The sequence below is a fragment of the Glarea lozoyensis genome (genome assembly GCF_000409485.1).
Source record: "Glarea lozoyensis ATCC 20868 chromosome Unknown GLAREA14, whole genome shotgun sequence".
NCBI lineage: Eukaryota > Fungi > Ascomycota > Leotiomycetes > Helotiales > Helotiaceae > Glarea > Glarea lozoyensis.
In genome coordinates this window covers 1,394,513-1,412,729 of record NW_007360988.1, presented here as the reverse complement: position 1 = coordinate 1,412,729, position 18,217 = coordinate 1,394,513, and the positions used below count along the sequence as shown (strand labels likewise).

Genomic DNA, 18,217 nt, shown 5'->3' with positions numbered 1-18,217 from the left:
ATTGGAAATAATGATAGGGAGTAGTCCTCTTTTGTACTTTGTTTCCTGTGCCTTCATTTGGCATGACACGCGAGTTTCTTCAAGTCAAGTCTGCTTGTATCCAAGTCGCCACCATACACTCGATAACTTGTGCTTTCTGAAAATTGGAGTGGAATCATCCATCTTTCTCTCGGATTGGCGGACGGGCGGTTTTTCTTTTTGCATTTCCTATTTGCAAGATCCTCATGTTATCTTCCGGAAAATGACATCGAATCATGGAGTGCCTTGGTAGTATCAACGAGTGAAGTAGATGCGCACTATACCTCCGTAGGATAAGTAAAATCCCTAGCACATGTTAAGCTCTGGAGCATTACCTCAAAATCAGGATCTATCAAGGGATATTTGGCTTGGACATGTACCTTGCTCATTTTCACAACAGCTGAATATTTCCTTAAGCTGTGGAGATTTCATGAAGCCTTGGTATTGGTTTGTTGTACAGCGACCTTTATTCTAGAGTATCTCATTACAAGTATTCGCTGTGCAACTCACATTATGTTTCAGTGTGACACTACCTTGCCTACCCCTCCGAAATCACATTAGCAGCTATAAATGAGTACCGCTTCCCGAAAGCCTCCCTCAGCTATCCTCATCGTCTACAATATTTTCTCAAAACTCTAGATTCTCGGATTACTCGCAATTCTCTTCCTAAAACCCAACGCTTAGTTTGGCCATTCTCATCTTCCTTCAACCCAATAGTCATCTAGAGTGACCTCATTCGTGTCAACTTCGAAACTAGAATCTGCTTTTCTTTGAGGTTGTGGATTCGCCAAGTTTATATCTTCGTTACTGTAGGATCTATGTCTATTCGGCAGTGAGAGAGAAGGTGGTGCGAAGTACTATGTATACAGTTATGATCATATAGTGTATATATGGTGGTTACTGAGACTTCCTCAAGGGCGACTGTCTTAAACACCTTCCCCCTTCTCTATTTGTTCGATGGAATGGGTTGTTTTAGCCAAACAACCGTTCTGTTAGCAGATTTCTTCCAGATTATAAGAGAGGCTAGAAGTACTTTAAAGATTATTTATAGGAGCGATATAAAAGACGATAGTCCTTTTTCTCTTTTATAGGTCAAGCTTGAGAAATAAGAACACCTACTTTGGTATTTCTATATTGAATTCAAGATAATCCATTCTGTAAATTTCCTTCGTCGCCTAGTTTACATAATATTTATAAGATATAAACGACGAATAAAACGATTGGCGAAAAGTACGGAATAGACGTCGTTTGAACAGTGACAGCAGTCACAGAACGGGAACGGAATTTTCCTTGATTGTATACCTGCAAGTCATACAACCGACGCGTGATGTAGATAGATACACTAATTCTACAATTCAAAATGAAGCTGATCCCTAATGACCATGTGTTTGAATATCACTACCCCCTACAAATCCTCTGGAACTAAATTTCCGGTTCAACGTTTAATTTTCAAAAGGGATTATGTAGCGACGGCAATCTAGCGGAATCTATCCGAGGGTGGGAAGGCTTGTTTAAACCGAGGGTTTCTGAATATAGCATTTGGGCTCAACCAAATTTTATGAGACGGTCCCTCAAGTCTCTATGTTGATTGATGAGGTGAAGAAAATTTTGCAGGAGATGGAAGGACTTGAGACATAATAACAAACTGTTTTTCGACAGATCATGCTTATTTTTGCTCACTAGTTTACACCTCTCTGGCTTTGGCTGACCAAAGCAGTCGTTCTAGGGGTATGAGGTCTTGTGTTCTTAGTGATAACAAGAATAAAGCTAACTGCCCCAGGAGAGATTCCCTAGGACCAGAACTTAAATAGTGTTGCTAAACTCTGCAAGACATTCTGGTGCGTTCCTAAATAACTTGAACACTTACATACGCTTCACAGCTACTGTTGTGTCTTTATCATTGAAATACAACCATTTTCTACAACTAAACTTAACCTCGGAGGAACCAATAGTCAATTTAGACTTTTTGCAGTGAAACAAGCGTAGTCAGCCTGGAGATTCATGCTATGTTCCTACTTCCGTCTAATGGAATTTTGTTCGGAACATCTTTTATAATTGAATTGTTGTTACCTATAAACAGAATGTAATCTTTGCTGGCTAGATCACAGCTATACCAATACGGTTACTTATTACGTTAAAATTAGCTGTTCGTCTTACTGTTCTGGCAATCTCGTCGCTTTTTTCGTGATGGGTATGTTAGGTAGGTTGAGGATTAAAGCATGGTTACTTCACTATTCAAGTGTCTGAGTTAATAGTGTTTGACTTTGCGCACCAGTTGCTCGAATGAATTGGGACAAGTAAGAGTGAGGGTCTGTAAATATAGAACACTAAGTTGATACCTTACCATGTGTATGATGTAGTAGAAAAGTCGGATATTTTACTGTTCATAGTCCTCAATTCATTTGCAGCAGTGATTGAAAACAGGTTAATTTCGTTTTCGTCACTACTGGAACGTGGTTAACTGACTTTGATGAAGAAGCTCAGTCCCGCAGATGATTACATCTCTCATAATCCAGTAAATAGAGAAGTACATGTTTACTATTGACACCGTTAACGTCTGTATTGCTAGAAGCAAATAAGGAGTATCTGAAATTAAGCGAGGCATCTTCAAGGAGAGCTCGGGATGACATCGGGTCCGTAACACAATAATTGTTTTGCGCTCAGCAACTTCGAGGAGTGTTACAATTTAACCCCAAGCCGATAAGACAATGCGGCTCAGATTAGCAAACCCGATAGCGACGGCCGTTTGGTCAACAACGACAAGGAGAGCATATGCGACATCAAGCTCGCGAGTTTCCTTAGCATATGATCTCCACGAACCCGCGAAGCCCTCATCCGATGCTCCAGCAGCCATTGTATTCATGCATGGTCTTTTCGGCTCGAAGAAGAACAACAGGAGCATCAGTAAGTGAGCGCGCAATCTCCAGAGTATATACACGGGTATACTTACAAGGAACTAGAGCGCTCGCGAGGGATCTAGGAAGACCTGTTTATGCAGTTGTGAGTGATAATCGGACTCAAGCACTCATAGATTTTGACTGATTATGTTATAGGATCTACGAAACCATGGCGACTCTCCACACCACCATCGACATGACTATACCGCCATGGCAGACGATGTAGCGGGTTTCATAGACGAGCACAAGCTTCACAACACAACCCTGATTGGGCACTCTATGGGTGCAAAGACCGCCATGACACTCGCTCTCCAGTCGCCAGACCTGATAGACAATATCGTGTCGGTGGATAACGCGCCTATAGATGCGGCTTTGCTGAGTAGCTTTGGGAAATATGTGCAAGGAATGAAGAGGATTGAGGAAGCGGGAGTTACGAAACAGGCGGAAGCTGATGCTATATTGAAGGACTATGAGGAGGTGAGTTCCCTCGCTACGGTTTTTGCAAATGATATATCTGATTTCTTGTTCGAAGTCCCTTCCCGTCCGTCAATTTCTGCTTGGAAATCTACACCGGCCCGCGGGCGAGAAGACACAGAAGTTCAAGGTTCCTCTACGGATTCTAGGAGCCGCACTTGATAATCTAGGAGATTTTCCCTTCAAAGACCCAGGAGAAGTACGGTTCGCGAAACCTACGCTGTTTGTGCGAGGGACACAGAGCAAATACATCCCGGATGAGGCGTTACCCATAATAGGACAATTCTTTCCTCGATTTGAGTTGGCAGATATAGATGCGGGACACTGGGTGACCTCGGAAAAGCCAGAGGAGTTTAGACAAGGTAAGCATAGCGGAATATCGACACTGCCATTAACTCGTTCGCTAATTCATCTCTCTCCTAGCTGTTGTAGAGTTCTTGAAACCAAAACTGTAGAAACAAACAATCCAATGTATAAAGGGTATCATACCTATCCCCAAGACCATATGCAACATTTACTCTTGCCCCAAACTGTGAAACCTGCGCTCGATCCCATATTGACAAAAGTCCCATTACCATCCTCTTAACAAGCACACCCGCTATCAACCTCCTCCGCACCAGCAACACTCACCGTCCCCCTCCCTCTCCCCCCAGCAGCAACCAATCCACCATCCTTCACAATGCCCTCCACACACTCCGCAAAAGCTGCTTTAACCCCCTCACCAGTCTTAGCACTACACTCCATAAACCCGACCGTCCCCCACCGTTCCGCCAACCTCCTTCCCTCTTCCTCACTAACCTTCCTCTTCGCCTCCCCACCAGCGCCCTGTACTTTATCCAGCTTCCCGCCCACCAGATACATCTTCGCGCCCTCCATCATGTTACTCTCGCACTCCTCGAACCAGCGCTCCATGCTGTTGAACGATTCGCGAGACGAGATGTCGTAGACGAGGATGATACCAGCGGCGCCGCGGTAGTAGGAGGTGGAGAGCGTGCGGAACCGTTCTTGGCCTGCGGTGTCGAGGAGGTTGAGTCGGTAGGGTTGGCCGTGGACGGAGAGTCTTTTGAGCTGTTTAGGATTTTGTTAGTGGTTGTAGATTTTGCAAAGTGAATGGTGGATGGAGGAGGCGTACTTTAAAATCTACTCCTATCGTTGCAGTGGAACTTTCGTTGTCGAACTGGTTGTCGCAATATCGTATAAGTACTAGATTCCAGCCTGTTAGTGACCGTACTTGCGAGGCAGAGAACTGCGCGCACATGCTGATTTCCCTGACCCTGAAGGTCCGATCATCAAGATCTTGAGAGTTGGTAACGACTCGTCCGATGCCATATTGTAGTATATTATGGGTTGTGGTGTACTCAGGGAGAGAGCTTCTTGTGAAGCCCAGGTCCTGGAATAAATTGTCGCCTCACAAAGTTGCTTTCTGAATCACCGACGTCACAGAAAAGCCAAGACCTGAGTGGCACACGACCGAGTTCGTGGGTACAAACCTTCTCCAACCACCACACCTCGGCACGATGCATAGCTCACCTACGGATGCCAATCAACTGCATTATGACTTGTTCAGAATATTTTGAGATTTATTTTTGCTAGCCCTGTGCTAGACCTGGCACGCAAGTCACGCCAAATGCCCAAAGCAAAGTCCTGACTACATGCAAATGACCAGTAAAAAATCCCATAACCGTAGCATCGACACGTTCATACCTCATCCAAAACCTTCTCCTTGAACTCCCGCTCAACCTTCTGTCCTGACTCGTCTGTGTTTGATTCACCGTGGAGGTTGAGAAGAGCGCCCAAGTCGAATTTTGGTGCCTTCAAGAGCTTGACTTTGCGGATGTGGACCTAAATAATGTTAATCTTCATCCTCAATACTTAGAGTCCAGTGGCTTGCATACGTTCTGTAATGGGTAGATTCCCTGTGTGGCTTTCTCGATCTCACGACCAATAACTTCTGGGATGAGCTTGGTGGTGAGTTGTGTGAGGGTGCAGCTTGAAGCTTCACGCTGGATAATCTCGGTCATCTTCTTGCGGATAGCTCTGATCTGGGAAGAAGCGGCATAGGTGGTTTTCTTGATCTGGTTTGGCCGTCTCTTGGTGAAAGCAATAGCGAACAGACGGAGGAGGTAGTCATCGGTGGTCTTGACTGTGACATTGGCCTCAATCAAGGATTGCCACTTTCGGACGAGCGATCGGAGTTTGTCGGATGTGAAGTCGAGACCGTGGAAGTTGGTCAAGCAGTTCTTTCCCTGAACCTCATCGACACGGAGCTTGACCTTTCGGAAAGCGTGGTCCTCATCTTTCTGGAGATCCGCCAAAGAAACCTCGAAAATTCTACCCTTCAAAGCATCGTTCGCGTTCTTGATACCGGTGGTTCTGTTGACAAGAGTCTTTCCGACACTAGAAATTTTGTTAGAGCTCTGGTTGTTGATCGGGAATAGTTTATTCGTACTCTCTAACGTTGAACGAGGAAGGTGCCTGGATCTCGGATTAGCCATCTGAAGCCACCCAAAGTCCATTATTGTCCTACCTTAACTTGATACCAATCCTTTCGCATAAAAGGATCTTGGGTTCTCTTCTTGAGACCTTTCTTTCCCTTCGAGAGACGCTTGTTCCTATTGCTGATGTTAGACCTTGTCCATCTGCAGTGTATTTGCCCCTCTAATTCAATCGCAGGCCGAATTCGCAGATAATGATGTGAGGAGAGTCGAGTCGCAAAGGGGAACTCACTTTCCGACAGCCATGATTGCGACAAGTTACTGATCGCGGGGCTGTTGAGTGAACGTGGTGGTTGTCGACAAAAATTGATGATCTCGAGAATTTTTGGAGTTTCTCTGTGTGGGCGGTCTTCGTGACCTCGCTAAGGCTAAATTAGCGCGGGATGGTGGTCCGTGCGACTTACTTTCTGTTTCGCCTCCGACCTGGAGGTAAGAACATTGACGACTGACTCTATGATCAGAGCATCTGGAAACGAATTATGATGATTGAGTCTGCTATTCATCAATATTCGTTGAGAGCTGCATGATCTGAATGTTGCGAAGATCATTTATCTTTCCTGTCAAAACTAATCCACGCCATTCGATCTCATGGAATTCAATCGTCTCAACAACAGCTATTGTAGAGACATTTTCACCGGCCTTGAACAGGTTTGATTCACATTTACGGGGTACAGAAGTATTGCTTTGTTGGCCATCATGGATTATTTTTCATTCGTTATCATAAATACAAGGAGATACTTGGTCTGGCATCCCGAGCCAGCGCTAGTCCCCTTTTCATCGCGCATATATACACCGTCTTTCCTCCCGGGCCTCCATCTCAATGGTATAGTGAATCTCATCGAGGAATCCGCTCTTGTCCCTCGTCACACCGTGGCTGTTGCTGTTCGCCGCTGTGTTGTCCTCCGGAATCCGGACGCCATCATATGAGATGTTGTGGATACGAGAAATATATCCTTGGTCCTCCGACCATAAAGCACCATACGCCGAATCTCAATTCTTTCATCGGGGTTTTAGAATGACTTCCAAGAATAAAATGGTGTTACACAATGAGCAACCTTCACGGGATCCCCTTCTCGGGTCTTCCATCTCGGTCACGGCTTTCTTGGTAATCCTGAAAGTCTTCAAAGCTGGGGAAGCTGAAGTAATTACTTGCTGCAGGACGATTGTTAGCTTTATGTTATTACACATTATGTATGATTGATCTTACAATGGTAGTTCGCTATCCCATAAGGTTGTTTCCGCACGTCGGATGTTGGCGAGTGCTGCTCCGGACTGGAACACAAGCTGCCTGGTGGGCTGTAGCGAGCATTGTAATGATGTGGATGATGAGAGTGATCTGAGCCGTTCGAGTAGGATGCCACTCTGGTCAATAATGCAGAGGCTCTTGTTGATTGAAGATTTGCAAGATCCTGTCTTGAAGCGTTGGAGGTGGCCAATGAGGGCGCTGTCGCGCTCGCCCTCGCCAATTTTGGTCGGTGGGAGGATGATTGGGAACTTCTGGACGATGATTTGTTCGACATGTTGATTTGTTGTGGGTTGGAAGATTTAGACCAGTGTTTGTTCTGTTTTCCGGAAAATGGAATCCGAGGTTTGATTGGAGTATTTATCGATAGGGCAGACACCTCTGCGACGGGTATTCCAGCAAGCCACGGAGTTAAACGTTCCAGCAGCAAAAGAAACGGTGCGCACGTAGGTATGAACTTCTCTCAAAACAAAACAGGAAGCAGGAGCAGCAAGACCTCATATAGGGACGCCCAATGCGACACTTCCCCTCTCCTCCGAGCACCCATAATAAGCAACAGACATACCAGCGACCAGCGCTGCACCGGTTTGGGAAGCGGTGTTAGTCCGCGCTCGCTCTACCGCCCATTCAACCACATTGCCATTCGACGCTACATCATCAAACGACAAAACACCACCTGGGTCCTGGGCAGGCATAGAAGACTCCCGCCACATGTCATGCTGTGAGTGATTTTGCGGTCGCCTTTCTGCCTCCACCACACGACGGTGCGTGGGTGCGGAGCCGAAGCTAGGGACACATGTGGATGGCCGTCACTGGCAGGCCGTCCTCCAGACTCGCTCGATGTATGCTACTATGCATGCACGGATGGCTGGCCACGCCTCGCATTTTCCACTTCAGTTGGCAACACACAGCAACCACACACCACACAAACCAAGCTTACCACCTTCCACCCCCTCCTCGCTGCGTCCCACTCGAGGTCTAGGCCAGCAGGGCGGGTCCAACCTACTGATACGCTCTCGATGCTCCATTTGCCTAACTCCCACAGTTGTACGAGCAACGATCACTCTCGAGATGCGCGAGCCCACCATCTTGGGTAGATGGTCGAGATGTGAGATTCGCCAGGAGTGGGTGACTTGGCTCAACGGCTTATTTTTCCATACACATTCATCTACAGGGCAGAGGTCACAAAGCGATTGGGGCATCATATCTAGTCCAATTGTCATTCCTACGTCTTCTGGATCAAGCCAGACTAGCGAATCTTTAGGCACGGCTGCAGGTACGTCTAAATCTGCGGCCCGAGTCTTAATATCCTTTGCGAACCGCGTGATCAATGATCAATGCTGCGTTTCAATCAGTACCAGGTCGCTCAATGGCTCATACGAGGTCACTTACTCTTCCCAGCTTCGACCCTTCACAGCGGCAAGCTCTTCCTCAGTCATTCGGTGTCCAGTGGTGAAGTAACCTCCAAGACGTCAGCCCTATCACAGAATCTGGAGAGTGGGGATGTGGGACAACTCACCTGCGGTAATTTTGGCATCGATCTCGACCCTTGAGTCTGCAGGTATCCAGGACTCGGGAAGCTCAACACGCTCGTGGATAGGAATACTAAGATGCGGTCAACAAACCTGCGCCAATTTGGCTATCATTCCACAAAACTTACCCTTGGCTAACAATCGCGTCGTGCTTCATACTTTCGATGACGTTAATCAGATGTATCTGCTTGACCCAGTTTCTGGAGACTTACTTGCTCATGCTCAACATCCTATCGATTTTCTTGATACCGAGCCAGTGCAGAATATCCGGCATCAATGCCTGGAATCGCATGTCTTTGACACCTGCGATGTTTTCTGTACGCTTGAAGTACTCCGAGGCACGGTCCAGTCCACGCTTTCTGGCATTGTAGACAAGATACTGTGTCAAAGAATAAGCATGTAGTTTCTCTTTTATTTTTTCCATGAAAAGAAAGTTAGGGGATTGGTACGATTCCGGCAAGGGGTGGGGGAGTGGGATGAGTTCCTCGATTTTGTATAGATGTGATCTGCAAAATTACTCGAGAAGGGGTGATAGGTTGGAGCATGCCGCTGCCTGTCATTGTAGGATTGGGGGTATCTCATACCTTTGTCACCTCGCCGAGCGCTCGACCTTCTTTGCGGAAGTAAATAACCACTCCACTTCCTCCTCTGGCAGTTGTGTCAGCTATTGCATAATACGCAGACCTTCCGCGGGTTGCAAACGAACTTTTGTGCTTCTTTGACTGCCTCCTCAATCCCGTAGATGAGGTAAGGACGACAGGTGCATATGTCAGATCCGAACACGTCACTGCCGTTACACTGGAATGGGGTCAGAAGGAAGCATATTGACTAAATAGAGGTAAAAAGCTGAGGGATAACTTACCTCGTCATGTATCCTTAGCGCCAGCCGCACATTTTCATCCGACATCTTTGCTGGATCTCCAAAGCAGTACACCGTTAGACCACCTATATGCGATTAGAAAACCCCGATACGCCGCATTACCAACGATCCGTACCTATTGGCGGCAAGAAGAGTTTGATGTCTCCGCGTGTGATCAGTTCCGGGTAAGAACCCCCAGTATGTTCAAAGAGAGATCTTCGAAGCGATCCTTCGTCTTACAAGGCGTTAGCGATTATACTTCCGAATATGTGAGAGACTTACCGATGCCAAATCTCTCTGCGACACCAGGGAGATACCAAACCTGCAGGGTCCATCAGTGAAGGAATTGGAAAATCGGAACGCTCTCTCACAGGCTCAACCGCAAATTTAGTCACTGCAAGTTCTCCAGACTCATTTAGGCAAACTTTCCCATCTGGCACACTACGATTTCAGATTAGCCCAACTTCAAACCGATATGCTTGGTTGCCTTACAGCCGGCCCTCTCTGACACTCTGTTCTAATTCTGGTAATTTCATATGCGCCCTGGTAATTGCTATTTATGGTCAATGGCAAATTTACAAATAAAATCAGAATGCCTACCAATGGTGGGTCTGATATCAACTGGTATGAGTTAGCTATGTATGCTCATGGTTTACTTGATGTACATACCATTCTCTTTCTGGATAGTTTCACTGAACAACCATGGAGCTAAATGGCCAAGTGGATCCATTGATACAATCTTCTTTTTGTCAGCCCATTGCGGGAATGGCCCAATATTAGCAGCTGGTTCAGTGTTGGTGAAATCTGGTCTATTAGCTTATTAGCATTATTCCAGAGGTACTCTATTTGGATTTAAACACAGTATTCCATTGTTGACTGTTTGGCTGGCGTGGAAATTGTCCAGTTTACAGACACTAGAAGTAGTTGCCTCGTATTCCAATCGAGCAGTCAGTTGTAGGTACAATAAGCAACCTTGGATTGTTATAGAGCGAGTAATAACAGATAATTTTATCTTGTTCCATAGGCAGTGAGTTCAGTTTCAAGTATGTAGGCCACGAGTCTCAACCGACACTACACCTGCAGCGAGCAGGACTAAGCGAATTGAGCGCTCTCCGGCGAATTCCGCCTCGACTATAAAGCTCGGTAACGTGGAGCCGTCTCGGGCATGCTTATTATAGGAAGGAGGATGGATAGGTGTATAATGGAATTTCAAAAAGAAGAGCAAATGAAATTTGGTGTTTACCTGTGGTCAACCCCAATCTCTTTGCTTGCAACTGCTAAAGCGTAGTAGATAGAATAGGATCCACCATGAGCTTCGAAGCTATTAGTATGTTACGGCTAGTAAATTACCGGCCGAAACCTACCTCCAATTGCTAAGAAAAAGGTGTTAGCAAATGGCACTGGTTACAAATCCTCTCAGAACATACCATTCCGTCTTCGAATCGTGGCTTGATTTCTTGATACTACGACTGGACCTCTTTGTTGCGGATCTTTATGACCCCAGTCCATTGGGAACGGATCGATGCCGGATTGTCCAGGATATGTACTGCAGGTCGATCATCAATATGCAGCAACAAATTTGGAGATAGGGAACATACGTTAAAATGATTCTCGAAGTCACACCTGGCTTTCGGGTTTGAGAAACCTCCGTGCTAGACCCGATCTCTTTGATCTGGTCTACAGGAAGTGAGGGAGAAGTTGGTACAGCTTGATCGTGAATCAGAGCTTCGGACGCCTTGGGAGTACTTGGAGTTTCCTCAGTCGACTTGCTGGAAGCTGTGTTGGATACACCGACAGCGGCATCGCGGACTTCTTTCATTCCAGCAAGGACATTGACACGCCCAGTGATAGCATCAACATTTGAGGCGAGTTGGACTTGGTTGACTTGGAGATTTTTTAAAGCATCCAGTACCTCTTTCATCATGGCGTTCTGGTCCGGAGGTGTTGAAGACATTTTGACAGCCTTTAGTTCTGTTTGCTGTTTTGTGAGTGATGATTTGACTCTTAGATTGTACTTAGGTGAGGAGTTGGATGAACGCCGCGAAGAGACGGTGAGAAGTGAAGTAGAGCTTGGGCTGTGAGAAGTACGAAGCTTAGTGGTGGTTATGTTGCTTCTGAGCTGAGAACTTCTCAATCAGTGCAATAATTTGTCTCAAAAGAAGAAGGACGCACGTCAATTCCAACTTCAATTGAAAGATTGTAGATGTTTGTTTGTTTAAAGAGTCAGTAATTGCAAGAAAACGAAGCTTGATGAATGTCAACAAGCTACCCCCCCATTCACTATCGCCGCTGCCGCTTTCTTATCGCCCCACACCCCATGGCCAGAGCTAGCTCCTAATCCGGCGTCGGGGCCGAGCCTCAAATTCCATCAGCTTGGATGGAGGTCTTTGTTGCGTCAATTACAGGAAATCCAGACAATTATGGTATGTTGCAAAAAAACTCGCCACTTGACAGTATGCGAAACTAATACACACACCGATAGGGTAAAAGGAAGGCCGCCAAGAAGCCGCAAGGCAAAAAGAAGGTAAATCCACGCGATTCAGATTCTGCAAGCAAGTTTGCGCCGGGAGCCCTAGCTGATGAGATGCGCAGAACGAACCTCTGTCGACTGTGTTCCCATGTTTGTTCTGCAATCACGAAAACTCGGTGCAGGTTAAATTGGACAAGAAGGCTGGTGTGGGGGAGCTGAACTGTAAAGTTTGCAACCAGCAGTTTCAATGTTCCGTGAACTGTGAGTTTGCTCATTATTTGATTGCTCAGAAGGAGGCTCGAGGCTGACTGGTTTCGAAGATCTCTCAGCGGCTGTTGATGTGTATTCCGAATGGGTTGACGCTTGCGACGCGGTGGCTCAAGGCACAGGGAGTGGTGAGGGAGGCGAGCATGCGCCAGCTCGCGCACCTGTACAGCCAGGAGGCGCGAAGCAGAGGAACGACGATGAGGATGACAACGACGATGATATTATAGATGATGAAGACGATCACATCGGCTATGGTGGGGAGGGAGTGGCCGCAGACGACGAATACTAAGGGTGTACGTGAGGAATAGCAATGGAAAATGGAGTTTGGGTTAGGTTGACACTGGGGCGTTGGTCTGGGGCGTTGAGGGCATAAAAAAGATCACGCTGAAAAGGGTGTAAGTTTTGATAACTGGTGATATGTGGTGGATCATACAGATTTTAGTTGTATGATCTGTGGGAATGCCTGTCATATCAGATGGCCCTTCACTACAATGCCTACTATTACCATCGTATCATCCGGGTTCGGTTTCTCTGATCCTACATGGTATAGAATCTGTCTCCAAAATCCCCAAGCCCAGGGATGATATAACTAAAAAGTAAGTTAGCGCTGAAATACGATCAAGAATTTAAAACATACTTCTTTTCATCCAACCCCTACGAACTGGTTAGCACATGTGTTTTTGACAGTGAGGGACATAGAAATACCTGGTCAACAAATGCGGTAATAATGCGGAGCTGTGGGAACCTCTTTGCGAAGTTTTCAATGCCTTCCGGACTGGCGAGTAGGTTAAGAAAGAGGATTCGATTCTCTGGGACCCCACGAGATTTCAAAACGTCTACAGCCATTATCGCTGAGCCACCTGTTAGAAGTTAGAATTGCTCTGGTGTCTCAAACAAGGGATGGTTCTACCCGTTGCAAACATTGGATCTAGCAACAGACACCACCTATCGGCAATATCCTCAGGAAGCTTGTCGTAGAACAGCTTGGGCATGGAAGTTTCCTCGTCTCTTTGAATAAGAATTTTGCCAATTCTTACAGAGCGACAACATTCCCGTAGTCCTTGCTCCATGGCTTCACCGGCTCTCATGATGGAGACACCACAGATTTTACCCTGGAATTGAACACCAGCATAGGAACGCCCAACAGGAGTAGTGATAGCATGCTCGACAACCGGGAGATGATTCAGCCCTTCTTCGACTAGGAGTCTGATGATTCGATTGGAGTAGAATATGAAATCTGCACGATCAGTGTTCTTATCTCTAATCATGCTGTAAAATACAGGATTAGCAGAATAGATAACTCCGGATTCCTGAAGCTCACGTAAGAAGTGCAATTAGTTGTGGAGTTTGAGGTAATGTGTGCACATTTTCAAACGGAACTGCTGTCGAGACAGTTGCGGTTGGCTTTTGCTTTTCATCGCGGTAATCTGGACCAACACTCTGTTTGGGAGATGTAGGCTGGTTCGATGAGGAAGACATGTTGAATCGTAGAACCGGTTTCTGAAATCCAGATATGAAATACAAATACGAAAGGTGGTGGTGTAACCGGAAAGGTTCTAGACCAAGGGGTTCTTCTTTAGTACTGCGGTGTAACGTCAACCGTAGCCGTAAGTTATAGTGGCTGAACTCAAGTGCACAAAATCAGGTAAAAGTCTGGAAGGACAATTTGGTTTTAAGCGAGAGTGCTAGACTGTCACTTATGATGTAGAGACAGGATTTACAACAAATGTGTTCCATAATTCACTTTATGGCCAGAGGATTACAAGTGAGAGAATTCGGAATGCGCCGACTGCATACTTTGGCTCCAGTCTCAAGTCTCTGTTGGGCAGGAAGTCTTGTGAGGAGGGGAAGTGGGTCCTGGGCAGATAAGATAGTGGGATTCGAAGATCTGGATGACTAAAAGTTCTCCCACACTTCCACGTGACTCCCAAGGTCGACCTGGGCTCGAGGCTGGCTTCAGTACGGCAGTCGGTTATGCAAGACCCTGTTCCTGCCCATGCTTTGTTGTGCTAAAGCAACGCCGTCGACGCGATCAACCACAGCACAAGAATTCACATTTCAGCACTTCCGTTCACAACACCGGCAAACCACATATATTTATAGCAAAAAGGATACAATGATCTAGAGCAATGTTCGCTAGCATCTTGTAAGTGACCGAGGCGAATATAGTATGTGCATTACCTGATGCGACTCCCGAGCGTTTTACCACCTCCAATTGGATTTCACCATTGTTCTTTTGTCACCACTGTTTTGCAGCACATTTGTTAGACCTATCACTCTTTCCAATAGCACTTGGCGTAACTATATCTGTATTTTCACTGCAGTGAATATACTGTGTTTTTGTCCAAAGCTCACTAAGTGTTTAAGTAGCGCAAGTTTAAACGTAGGCCCGAGTATCTTCTTCACCTTTCGCTCTCGACTCCGAAAACAGCGCGCATAGATCGGCATGTTACCCTCGATGGCAGCAACTCATGGCGGACCACCGCGAAAGAAAATGTCTACGTACGGAAAGGCAGGCCGTCGAAAAGTACCAGATCACAGCTTCATACCAATGGCAACGAAGTCTCAAACCACCGAAGCTCAATCTGGCGCTCTATATCTCTCAAAACTCCCAGACAGCTTTCCAGGAAAGACAAATGCCTCCCCTCACAGATCGAGACCGACGACGCCGCTCTCTGCGTCTTGCCCAATAGTCAAACCAGACATTTTCGACGTTCCATCTAGTGACGAGGAGACCGACAATATCAAAACGATTCCGTTAGCGCGAGGAAAGCCGAGGGCTACGGCGAGCAAGATATCAAAAAGACCTAGTCCGAAGCAAGCACAAACCGAGAGATCGGAAAGCGTTGAGGACATGAAGAGCAGGAAAAGGGCGAAACTTTCACCAGCGCCGAATGCGTCCGAGAATGTTGCGCCAGCCAAGATCCCATCTCTTGCACCCACCAAATCTGCGCCAGCTAAGACCTCATATCTTGCACCCACGAAAAGCGTGCCATCGACATCTGCCCCAACAAAACCCTCCCCCCCAACACATGGATCTCAAAAGTCCTTGGCCGCAACGAACGCAAAGCAGAGGCCGCAAGGTGTTGGCCATGTAAGTACAATAGCTGCGAGGCCGAAGCCGAAGGCTCAAGAAGACATTCCAAACATATCACACACTCTGAAGGCCGCGAGCATGAACTCATCAGGGACTGTGCCAGACCGGGATTCCCCCCCCGAGATCATCGATTTAGAGATGATGGATGTGGATGTTGATGAGACACCCAAACCGAAAAAAACGTCACCCGGCGGAATGAAGATGTGGAAGGGACTACTTGAAGTCACTGGGGACGAAGAGAACCTCGAGGGGGTGGGCTCAGAATCATCACCACAGAATAAAATGGGCTCTCAAGCCTCTCGCCCCAACGTATCAACGAACTCTAAAATTAATCGGATCGTACAGTCGAGAGCACCACCTCGGCGCCGGCTAATTGATTCTTTAGTAGAGCAAAAGATCGAGTCTGAGAGTGAGGAAGAGGATCCTTCGGAGGAGGAGCCCTCTGAAACAGCAAACGATGACGATTTGCTTAACGTCACTCTTGACACCCTTGGAAGTCAAAATTCAAATCTCGAAGAGCCAATGGCACCGAGTGTAGTATCTGGTAGTCAAAACTCACAGTCTCAAGCCACTGGAGCTAGAGTGACATATAGTAGGCAAAGGTCCATGCTTGCCGAGGAGGACCTCATGCAGGAACTTGCGCTAGACATGCCAGTTGTAGCATCAGGTTCGCAAGGTCGTAAACATCGCAGAGGCTCGATTCCGAAAATGCCACAGTTGCCAAGTTTTCATGAAGATGCCGATGAGGGTGAAGGCTCAGGTGCAGCAATACGAAACGTGCATGAACTACGTCAAGCTGGTGCCAACAGTCGATTCATGGACGAAGTCGACGACTTACTGGATCGTATCGGTAGCCCCGGTGGAACACAAGCGTCGCTCAGAAGATCTGGTTTATTAGACATGGCAAATCAACTGAAGGACAAAAGCTTTGCCCGTCAATTTCGCTCCAACCACGTCGAGCAACGTCTATTCGTTCACTTGGGTCAAGAAACCGACATACTTGCGGGATATGTTCTTGTATCTATACTCATGACTGTGATGGCTGATGGAAGTGTGCCTCCTTTTGTCGTCCAACTACGTCGACAGGGAATCACTAGACTTTTGATTCGCCTTCTTGATATCCAAATAGGAATCATCGCGCTAGCCAAAGACCGAAAGAGTAACACAACTAAAATTGCGCAGAAAATGATCGCCGACCACCATAACCATCTTCTAAAACTTCCCATTTGGGAGGACCTTCAACCGGAGCTTTTATCGCCTCGCACAGTAGCATTGAAGTGTCTCGAGGTCATGGTTCGACAAACGCGAGAAGCCGGGAATGCCAACGATATCTTCTCCAAGGAGTTGACAACAAATCTCTTTACCATTGTAAAGACTTCGTCGGAAGACAGCGCTTGGCAGTTGCCTAACGGTAGAGAGGCTATCGATTTTCATCTTGCCTTGTCGGCTTTGGAGTCTCACTCTATCAGAGCTCGAACTGTTCAGGACGAGACCATCTGGCTCACCAACTATCTCCCGATCATATCCGACACACTGCTATTCGCGCTGTCACGACCCCTGGACAGTTTTGGAGTACTCCAAATCTTGGCACTTCGCCTGACTCTGAATGTGACGAACAATAACCCCAGGGCCACGGATTTGTTTGCCCGCCAAGACTTAATGGCCGCCATGGGCAATGTTATTACTGCAAAACTGGAGCAGATCTCGCGATTTATGATCGAAGAAGAACTTTCAATTGCTGTGGACCATCTTGTTCTTGTTCTGGGAGCTATGATCAATTTCGCTGAATGGAGCCCAGCGGCTAGACAGCGCCTGCAAAGCTTAGGCGGGCTCAATCAAGACCATCTTGATGCTATGATTAAAACTTTCACAGAAAATCATGAAAGGATGTCCGAGGTAAGTTGCTAATTCTCCAGTGGAACAGAAAAGAAATGTTAATTTTCACACAGGCCTCTTCTGTAGAGGAGAGTCAAAAAAACGTGGCGTTCGGATACCTCTCGGTCTTGCTAGGCTACCTGTCATTGATGCCAGAGATCGCACTGAGGGTCAAGGAAAAACAGCCAAGCAAGACCATCACTCCTCTTGTTGCTTCAATCGTTGAGTTCATTAGTCACCACAAGACGGTCGACCTGATTATAGCTGATGAAGATGGTCATAATCCTAACTCTGGATTTACCGAGCGGTTGGAGAGCTTGGTTGAAACATTACGGCAATGAAATGGGGTTAAATGGAGTAACGTTTTACGCAATTTGTGATTTCATGGTAACGGGACGGGAGGCACCTAGGCATATGGAAGCTCCCGCTAGGCTCGGCGTCGGTTTAGTTCCGTAATGTTTTCGTTTCTTTTTCTGGGGGGCCGTTCATTGCTATATACCCTTATGCATATCTAGATTCATCCACAATATCGGAAGACTACATCGAATCTGAGAATGATCTTACGACTCGACCATTATCAAGGCTTTCAGAGAAATGCCAACTGGAGCTCCAGGTTCCGTTGCCTTTTCCCGGGACCTGGTGAAAGAGAAATTAGGTATTCAATTCTGCCGAAATGGAAATGATACCCTGCAAAAAAGAATTCTAGAACGTCTACCAACCGTGAACATCTACAAAAGAGGTGAAGTGCTGATCTTAATGCTAAGACAAGATACGCTCGTCCATTGCGCTCCAGCGGGTCTCGATGGCAACTGTGAACAAGATATAAAAGATTACATTTACGTCATTTGTAGGTGGCTTGGTGGCTTTTTGTGTGTTCATCACTTTTGGCTTTGACATCTTGATCTCAGGAGGTAGGTTCTAACCTCTCCCTATCGGAGCTCAGGCTGAACTCAGGGTGCGGATTAGCGTCATCCAAGCGGGCTCTCTCAG

At 46.7% G+C, this 18,217-nt stretch overlaps 8 protein-coding genes across 8 annotated transcripts; 3 read left to right on the top strand and 5 right to left on the bottom strand.

The window, feature by feature from the left end:
• Nucleotides 1–2,726: 2,726 nt before the first annotated feature.
• On the top strand, nt 2,727–3,844 carry GLAREA_07062 (alpha/beta-Hydrolase; the record flags this gene model as incomplete). Its single annotated transcript, XM_008081010.1, has 5 exons — nt 2,727–2,926; nt 2,979–3,018; nt 3,072–3,392; nt 3,448–3,751; nt 3,813–3,844. The coding sequence occupies 5 exons, from the start codon at nt 2,727–2,729 to the stop codon at nt 3,842–3,844; spliced, it is 897 nt and encodes a 298-aa protein (XP_008079201.1).
• A 127-nt stretch (nt 3,845–3,971) lies between these two features.
• Nucleotides 3,972–4,718, bottom strand: GLAREA_07061 (P-loop containing nucleoside triphosphate hydrolase; the record flags this gene model as incomplete). Its single annotated transcript, XM_008081009.1, has 3 exons — nt 3,972–4,457; nt 4,522–4,592; nt 4,646–4,718. 3 exons carry the CDS (start codon nt 4,716–4,718, stop codon nt 3,972–3,974), a joined length of 630 nt encoding a protein of 209 aa, XP_008079200.1.
• Nucleotides 4,719–5,087: 369 nt separating this feature from the next.
• On the bottom strand, nt 5,088–6,130 carry GLAREA_07060 (40S ribosomal protein S3; the record flags this gene model as incomplete). Its single annotated transcript, XM_008081008.1, has 5 exons — nt 5,088–5,231; nt 5,285–5,786; nt 5,839–5,864; nt 5,917–6,001; nt 6,117–6,130. The coding sequence occupies 5 exons, from the start codon at nt 6,128–6,130 to the stop codon at nt 5,088–5,090; spliced, it is 771 nt and encodes a 256-aa protein (XP_008079199.1).
• An 811-nt stretch (nt 6,131–6,941) lies between these two features.
• On the bottom strand, nt 6,942–7,404 carry GLAREA_07059 (uncharacterized protein; the record flags this gene model as incomplete). The annotated part of the gene is made up of 2 exons (XM_008081007.1): nt 6,942–7,036; nt 7,092–7,404. The coding sequence occupies 2 exons, from the start codon at nt 7,402–7,404 to the stop codon at nt 6,942–6,944; spliced, it is 408 nt and encodes a 135-aa protein (XP_008079198.1).
• Nucleotides 7,405–8,454: 1,050 nt separating this feature from the next.
• Nucleotides 8,455–11,472, bottom strand: GLAREA_07058 (RibA-like protein; the record flags this gene model as incomplete). Its single annotated transcript, XM_008081006.1, has 18 exons — nt 8,455–8,467; nt 8,520–8,589; nt 8,647–8,732; nt 8,788–8,817; nt 8,872–9,038; nt 9,244–9,307; nt 9,366–9,457; nt 9,522–9,604; nt 9,655–9,753; nt 9,801–9,840; nt 9,890–9,959; nt 10,011–10,071; nt 10,119–10,139; nt 10,188–10,327; nt 10,762–10,831; nt 10,883–10,891; nt 10,946–11,064; nt 11,117–11,472. The coding sequence occupies 18 exons, from the start codon at nt 11,470–11,472 to the stop codon at nt 8,455–8,457; spliced, it is 1,590 nt and encodes a 529-aa protein (XP_008079197.1).
• A 466-nt stretch (nt 11,473–11,938) lies between these two features.
• Nucleotides 11,939–12,544, top strand: GLAREA_07057 (Zinc beta-ribbon; the record flags this gene model as incomplete). Its single annotated transcript, XM_008081005.1, has 4 exons — nt 11,939–11,941; nt 12,001–12,042; nt 12,111–12,249; nt 12,309–12,544. 4 exons carry the CDS (start codon nt 11,939–11,941, stop codon nt 12,542–12,544), a joined length of 420 nt encoding a protein of 139 aa, XP_008079196.1.
• A 248-nt stretch (nt 12,545–12,792) lies between these two features.
• Nucleotides 12,793–13,734, bottom strand: GLAREA_07056 (PRTase-like protein; the record flags this gene model as incomplete). The annotated part of the gene is made up of 5 exons (XM_008081004.1): nt 12,793–12,844; nt 12,893–12,909; nt 12,961–13,115; nt 13,166–13,524; nt 13,577–13,734. The coding sequence occupies 5 exons, from the start codon at nt 13,732–13,734 to the stop codon at nt 12,793–12,795; spliced, it is 741 nt and encodes a 246-aa protein (XP_008079195.1).
• Nucleotides 13,735–14,713: 979 nt separating this feature from the next.
• Nucleotides 14,714–17,568, top strand: GLAREA_07055 (uncharacterized protein; the record flags this gene model as incomplete). Its single annotated transcript, XM_008081003.1, has 2 exons — nt 14,714–17,248; nt 17,302–17,568. The coding sequence occupies 2 exons, from the start codon at nt 14,714–14,716 to the stop codon at nt 17,566–17,568; spliced, it is 2,802 nt and encodes a 933-aa protein (XP_008079194.1).
• Between the last annotated feature and the right edge of the window lie 649 nt (nt 17,569–18,217).